General features: G+C 49.9%; 1 protein-coding gene across 1 annotated transcript; it reads right to left on the reverse strand.

The window, feature by feature from the left end:
• Positions 1-339: 339 nt before the first annotated feature.
• LOC141058140 (uncharacterized) lies at positions 340-2,728 on the reverse strand. Its single transcript, XM_073554297.1, has 4 exons — positions 2,487-2,728; positions 900-1,059; positions 396-789; positions 340-345 (listed from the first exon to the last, which is right to left on the reverse strand). The coding sequence occupies exons 1-4, from the start codon at positions 2,530-2,532 to the stop codon at positions 340-342; spliced, it is 606 nt and encodes a 201-aa protein (XP_073410398.1). The 5' UTR covers positions 2,533-2,728.
• Between the last annotated feature and the right edge of the window lie 4,891 nt (positions 2,729-7,619).

Here is a 7,619-nt window from a genome sequence, read left to right on the forward strand (position 1 = left end):
GTTGTTGTAGCGGCAGGGCTGTTCCATGTTTGCCTAGTGGTGGCTGAGCTCCACGCATGCATGGGATTGGCGGTGGTGCTCCAGACAGGAGCAGCGCTTGCCATGGTGGTGTCGGTGAAGTGACCAGCTGCACTCAGACTTGTGGTGGTGTAACGGTGGGTGTCCTGGCTTTGAAGAGAGGTGTCCGTGCAGTGGTATGCAGCACAAGTCGGTAGTGAGGTGAAGCGAGTCAATGGTGGCACAGGTGGAAAGGACACCACTGACTGCTGACCGTACCGATTATGCTGCATAGCCTGCAAGAAAGCATTGTTGCAGGCCTGCAGCACATTCAGCTGTTGATCAGGACTAAGGTGTTCCGCCATGCCCTTTTCAATCTTACTAAAAAAATGGTGTGCTGGTCTGTTGAGGTCGGCCTCCAGACGGTCAAGGCGCTGTTCTACAGAATTGAAGCGGTGTTCAAAGTGGTTAAAACCACGTTCCATCAGTGCAAAACCGCTTTCAACTCTGTCGGACAGTGACTTGAGGCTGGAATTAAATGTCTCGCTCAAATGCATAAACTCGGGCAAGACATTCCTGTCCAAGGCCCTCTGCCGCTGGCGGGTAGTGCCCGCATAACCAGTGGCAGAGACCTGGGACAGGGGAACACCTGATGGCCCAGCTTCCTGGTCACCAGCTGTGTGTGTGTGGGACCTGCAAGGTGCTTCCTGGCTGTCGGATGGCTGGGACGGGTCAGAGGACGTCCGAGGAAGGACCGCTCCAGGGCCAGGTTGCAGGGTGCTGCTCCAGGTGCTGTGGAAGAAAGGAAAATCATTACTACCATGCCTTTACAAGAAGCATCAGCTGTGGATTAGAAAAACACAGATTAATAAAAATAAAAACCCAAAATGTATAATACTTACGATCTTGTGGCAAGGACCGGTCTTAGGAACTGCAACGCGTGATAGTGACGGTATCTAGTTCTGGTCCTTGACGCAGATCCACTGCGAACCTGGCCCTCAGCACGAACATCACTGTTGAAGCGGTCCTTGATCGAACGCCAACGTGTTCGGACTTTGTCCACTGTTGATAAAAAAAAACAGTGCCGTCAAGGACAACAGTCACTGCGTCACAATGTAGCAATACAATACTCAAAGCAGTCACTGTAGACCCCGATGACACTGTTGGGTTTCCTGCTAGAATACGCCTAGCACGAAACCCAACAGTGCCGTCAAGGACAACAGTCACTGCGGCACAATGTAGCAATACAATACTCAAAGCAGTCACTGTAGACCCCGATGACACTGTTGGGTTTCCTGCTCGAATACACCTAGCACGAAACCCAACAGTGCCGTCAAGGACAACAGTCACTGCGGCACAATGTAGCAATACAATACTCAAAGCAGTCACTGTAGACCCCGATTACACTGTTGGGTTTCCTGCTAGAATACGCCTAGCACGAAACCCAACAGTGCCGTCAAGGACAACAGTCACTGCGGCACAATGTAGCAATACAATACTCAAAGCAGTCACTGTAGACCCCGATGACACTGTTGGGTTTCCTGCTAGAATACACCTAGCACGAAACCCAACAGTGCCGTCAAGGACAACAGTCACTGCGGCACAATGTAGCAATACAATACTCAAAGCAGTCACTGTAGACCCCGATGACACTGTTGGGTTTCCTGCTCGAATACACCTAGCACGAAACCCAACAGTGCCGTCAAGGACAACAGTCACTGCGGCACAATGTAGCAATACAATACTCAAAGCAGTCACTGTAGACCCCGATGACACTGTTGGGTTTCCTGCTCGAATACACCTAGCACGAAACCCAACAGTGCCGTCAAGGACAACAGTCACTGCGGCACAATGTAGCAATACAATACTCAAAGCAGTCACTGTAGACCCCGATGACACTGTTGGGTTTCCTGCTAGAATACGCCTAGCACGAAACCCAACAGTGCCGTCAAGGACAACAGTCACTGCGGCACAATGTAGCAATACAATACTCAAAGCAGTCACTGTAGACCCCGATGACACTGTTGGGTTTCCTGCTCGAATACACCTAGCACGAAACCCAACAGTGCCGTCAAGGACAACAGTCACTGCGGCACAATGTAGCAATACAATACTCAAAGCAGTCACTGTAGACCCCGATGACACTGTTGGGTTTCCTGCTCGAATACACCTAGCACGAAACCCAACAGTGCCGTCAAGGACAACAGTCACTGCGGCACAATGTAGCAATACAATACTCAAAGCAGTCACTGTAGACCCCGATGACACTGTTGGGTTTCCTGCTCGAATACACCTAGCACGAAACCCAACAGTGCCGTCAAGGACAACAGTCACTGCGGCACAATGTAGCAATACAATACTCAAAGCAGTCACTGTAGACCCCGATGACACTGTTGGGTTTCCTGCTAGAATACGCCTAGCACGAAACCCAACAGTGCCGTCAAGGACAACAGTCACTGCGGCACAATACAGAGCAGGGAAATACTCACTAAACGCCTTTTTGGCGGATGCTGTGGCGCTGTCCCAGCCATCCATCAACGCTGCGGCCACCTCATTCCATAGCCGCCGGGTCACCACATTGTCCTTGTACAGCCGGTCACGGCTGTCCCACAACGGCGAACGCTCCTGGACCAGGCTGATGAGCTGCTCATTATCCAGGTAGACGTCTTCATCCCGTTGTGGAACCTAGACAAAACACATTCATTAGAATAATCAAATTTAAATTGACTAAAAAGTTACAAAAAAAGAAACAAAAAAAAGAGTAAAAATAGAAGATAAAAAAAAAATAAAGAACATTACAAATCATTTGATACTTACATTCCGTATCACCACCGGGACTTGGCTTCGCTGCTCCTGCTCTTCGCCCTCACTATTCCCGTCCACAGATGATGATGACGATGTCTGAAAGTTGAAAAAAACGTAAGAGATTTGGAGAAGCAGCAGATATACTTACCAGATGCACGAAAATAATCACCTCACGGTCTGCTTGCGCCAATTCCTGCCGCGATGGGGAATACTCAGATTCTGAAGACATACTGCATGTAAAAATAATAAAAATCATTAGTACATACATAATTTAAAAGGACAGGCATATAATGTAATATACTCACATTCTTTGCTGATATAATGGGTTCTTGGTTGAATGTCTGCTCTTCAATCTGTCTAGTGTAGTAGTGGCAGAGTTTTGGAAGGCACCTCCTTTATATAGACTTTTTTTTTTTTACTTTAGAAGATTCTAACTAGGATAAAAAGTGGACACCACCCAAAAAACGCAGCGCTAAAAAATCGCATACCTGCGCATGCCAGTGCGCACGTATGCGCATCCATAGGCTATAATGGCCATTTTTAGCGCAAAACTTGCGCATACGTGCGCATGCGATTTTTTCAAGGGCCAAAAAATGCAACATGCAGCGTCTGGAAAATACCAACGCACACCCCAAAAAAACGCAGCGCATGAAAATCGCATACATGCGCTTACAAGCGCGCAGGTATGCGCACCCATGTTAAATATAGGGGAAAAATCGCATGCGCACGTATGCGTTTTTTTCCAGCGCTAAAAAACGCAAATGTGAAACCAGCCTTAGACCTTGTATTGATTATCGTGCCCTCAACAAAATTACTGTTAAATATCAGTATCTGTTACCCCTGATTTCCGATCTATTCTCCAGAGTTAAAGGTGCTTGCTGGTTTACCAATCTTGACCTCAGGGGAGCGTATAATCTTATTCGCATTAAGCATGGGGATGAATGGAAGACGGCGTTTAATACTCCGGAGGGACATTTTGAGTACCTGGTGATGCCTTTTGGGCTCACTAATGCCCCTTCTGTCTTCCAGTGCTTCATGAACGATATTTTCCGAGATTCTGTCGATAAATTTTTGATTATCTATCTGGTGTCATGATCCAGTGTTGGATCTGGCGGTATTAAAAGCACAAAGTGAACTTTTTTTTACTTTGTTTAAGTTCAAAGGTGTTTTGACTGTCCCCGGTGGTGGTTAGTGGTATTGCACCTTAGGTTAGGTTGCACTTAATTAGGAATCAGGTGTGGGGCTCTATAAATGAGTCTCAGGGTGTGTAATCACTGCTGGTGATATTTCTTGCTGAGTTGTTGGAGAGCCTGGTGGAAGGATGGAGCTGGATAGGAGTCCTGCGCAGTCAGCCAGAGAGAACGAGTGTCAGCTAACGGTGTCTGCAGGAAGGACTGGCATGGCCTGGTGGAGTCGCAGTTTATGGTGTCGGCGGGAAGTGCGGGCATGGCTTAGAGGAGTGGCGACTTGGAAGAGAGTTGCACTCAGCATGTTCGACTTGGTTGCTGAGAACTGGACTCGAGCATGCTTGGATTCTTGGCAGAGGCTGGACTCATCTTGGCACTCTGTGTACTGGACTGCTGCAAGTGGTGATGGACTCTGCTCCCAGGCTGCACGATGGTGATGGATCCAGTTATGGTGATGGATCAGGGTGGAGGAGAAGATGCACACAGGTGGTGGGCTCTGTTGCTAGGAGCGTACGCAACAGAGCAAAGATAAGTGGTGTTTCCCCTGTATTGTCTCTTTCCTCATGTGTGTTGTTAGTGCAGTGGTGGGATTAGTCTCCGCACCGACCTATTCCCTAGTGAGGGTTTTAGGCTCAGGGCGAGCAAGGGCGTTAAGGTACGCGTGCGGCGACAGGTGCGGAGCCTGTTTAGGGAATGTGAGGAGTGTAGGGACACTGGCTCAGGGGAGTGCAGGAGGTCTCCATTTCCCCATTCCCTATCGCAGGGCCCACCATTGTTAAAGTTTCCCAGGTTCCCCCCTTATTATTTAAATTCGCCGTACTGGAGGCGGTGTTTCCAGAAATGTATATGTTAACATGTAATTCCTAAATTCGCCAGGTGGTGGCGGCGTATCCACCTGCACGTTCTATTATTTAAATTCGCCCCACTGGAGGCGGTGTATCCAGGGTCACGTGTGTTATGGGTTCGCCTTGCGGCATCATCTGCGACCAGACACACGTGACCATGACATTATCACCAGCCCTTACTTTTTTTTCTGTTGAGCTTTGGCCATGTGGAGACCTGTGGTAATTGCTGCCGGTCCTCACTGAGGTGCAGTGGGGAGCGGCAAGGTGTGTTTAAGCCGCTGCAGCAGCAGTTATCAGGGTCTGGGGCCTCTGCTCAGATAACCAGAGAAACAAAAATGGCGGCTGCGGTCTGGCAAAAGCCCCTAGAGTCGCTGCTGGGGAGCGGGACTTGCTCTTACAGGGGACGCACCCAGACAGGTGGGAGGAATGGTGCCCCATGGAGCTGCCTGGTATTCCCCGAGGTGAAGGGGTACGTCCCTGTAGTGAGCAGATTGGTGAATAGTCCGCGGGGCTCATGCCAAATCTTCGATGCCGCCCCTCCTGGTCGTGTGGAGGCGACCAGCGAGTATATATATATTTTCCTCCATATTCCTGCGGCTATGGTACTAAAACCCCCTAGAGTCGCTGCTGGGGAGCAGGACTGGTTCATGCAGGCGGGCGCACCCAGGCAGGTGGGAGGAATGGTGCCCCACGGAGCTGCCTGGTATTCCCCGATGTGAAGGGGTACGCCCCTGTGGTGAGCTGACTGGTGTGATAGTCCGCGGGGTTTTACGCCAAATCTTCATACCATCGAAGAAGCCGCCCTCCTGGTCGTGTGGAGGTGACCAGCGAGAGTATATTTCCTCCATTTCCCGGTCCCCTTCTCCTCCTGGTGTGTGCAGCAGGTGTGCTGCGGGGGAGTAGGGACAAATCTCTACCCTCGCCATTAACCAACCCTAAGAGGCGCAGTCCTCATGGTGAAAGGGTTGGAAGGTGGTGTCCCTTGGTGAATAGTGGGGGTGTGAGTGTGGTGACACAGGGGGACGCCTCTGTTGAGTCCAGAGTGAGTTCACCAAGTTATGACATATGTATGTGTGCAATAAACATTCAGGTCCGGACCTGTGTGTGAACGAGCGTGTATGGGTGCCACCAAAAAACATCTTGTGGAAATGTGTTGTGGAGTCTGATCAGCTCTGAGCAAACATACACATACATTAACTCGTTCCCCAGGTCGGCGCTCTGGAGATGAGTGGTGCCTCCCAAAGGAACTTTATTTCCAATATCAGCGGTGTTTGTCATAAACCTGAAGTGTCAGGTAGTGGTAGGGTGAACTCAGGGTCTGGGCGTCCCCGCTGTAGGTGTTTCCCTAATGAGGGGTGGTCTTGAGGGTCCGGAGGCCCCTCATTAAGGAGGGGGTACTGTCATGATCCAGTGTTGGATCTGGCGGTATTAAAAGCACAAAGTGAACTTTTTTTACTTTGTTTAAGTTCAAAGGTGTTTTGACTGTCCCCGGTGGTGGTTAGTGGTATTGCACCTTAGGTTAGGTTGCACTTAATTAGGAATCAGGTGTGGGGCTCTATAAATGAGTCTCAGGGTGTGTAATCACTGCTGGTGATATTTCTTGCTGAGTTGTTGGAGAGCCTGGTGGAAGGATGGAGCTGGATAGGAGTCCTGCGCAGTCAGCCAGAGAGAACGAGTGCCAGCTAACGGTGTCTGCAGGAAGGACTGGCATGGCCTGGTGGAGTCGCAGTTTATGGTGTCGGCGGGAAGTGCGGGCATGGCTTAGAGGAGTGGCGACTTGGAAGAGAGTTGCACTCAGCATGTTTGACTTGGTTGCTGAGAACTGGACTCGAGCATGCTTGGATTCTTGGCAGAGGCTGGACTCATCTTGGCACTCTGTGTACTGGACTGCTGCAAGTGGTGATGGACTCTGCTCCCAGGCTGCACGATGGTGATGGATCCAGTTATGGTGATGGATCAGGGTGGAGGAGAAGATGCACACAGGTGGTGGGCTCTGTTGCTAGGAGCGTATGCAACAGAGCAAAGATAAGTGGTGTTTCCCCTGCATTGTCTCTTTCCTCATGTGTGTTGCTAGTGCAGTGGTGGGATTAGTCTCCGCACCGACCTATTCCCTAGTGAGGGTTTTAGGCTCAGGGCGAGCAAGGGCGTTAAGGTACGCGTGCGGCGACAGGTGCGGAGCCTGTTTAGGGAATGTGAGGAGTGTAGGGACACTGGCTCAGGGGAGTGCAGGAGGTCTCCATTTCCCCATTCCCTATCGCAGGGCCCACCATTGTTAAAGTTTCCCAGGTTCCCCCCTTATTATTTAAATTCGCCGTACTGGAGGCGGTGTTTCCAGAAATGTATATGTTAACGTGTAATTCCTAAATTCGCCAGGTGGTGGCGGCGTATCCACCTGCACGTTCTATTATTTAAATTCGCCCCACTGGAGGCGGTGTATCCAGGGTCACGTGTGTTATGGGTTCGCCTTGCGGCATCATCTGCGACCAGACACACGTGACCATGACATCTGGATGATATTTTGATCATCTCCAAGGATTGGGATTCTCATGTGGAACATATTCGGACTGTGTTCCGGATCTTGAGGGAGAATTCCCTGTATGTCAAGGGATCTAAATGCCTTATTGGAGTACAGAGGATTTCTTTTTTGGGATTTATTTTGTCCCCGTCAACTATTGAAATGGACCCGGCCAAGGTACAGGCCATTAACGATTGGGTTCAGCCCACTTCTTTGAAGGCCCTCCAGAAGTTTTTGGGTTTTGCTAATTTTTATCGGAAATTTATAGCA

Source organism: Dendrobates tinctorius, unplaced genomic scaffold (assembly GCF_039654945.1).
Source record: "Dendrobates tinctorius isolate UK_male_01 unplaced genomic scaffold, ASM3965494v1 ptg000211l, whole genome shotgun sequence".
Classification (NCBI taxonomy): domain Eukaryota; kingdom Metazoa; phylum Chordata; class Amphibia; order Anura; family Dendrobatidae; genus Dendrobates; species Dendrobates tinctorius.

Bases quoted from the DNA above. Each gene is read 5' to 3' on its own strand.
- LOC141058140 (XM_073554297.1), bottom strand. From the start codon at position 2,532: ATGGATGGCTGGGACAGCGCCACAGCATCCGCCAAAAAGGCGTTTA. The intron at 1,060-2,486 runs GTGAGTATTTCC...TTTTATCAACAG, and splicing joins ATCCGCCAAAAAGGCGTTTA to TGGACAAAGTCCGAACACGT. The intron at 790-899 runs GTAAGTATTATA...TTTCTTCCACAG, and splicing joins CCGGTCCTTGCCACAAGATC to CACCTGGAGCAGCACCCTGC.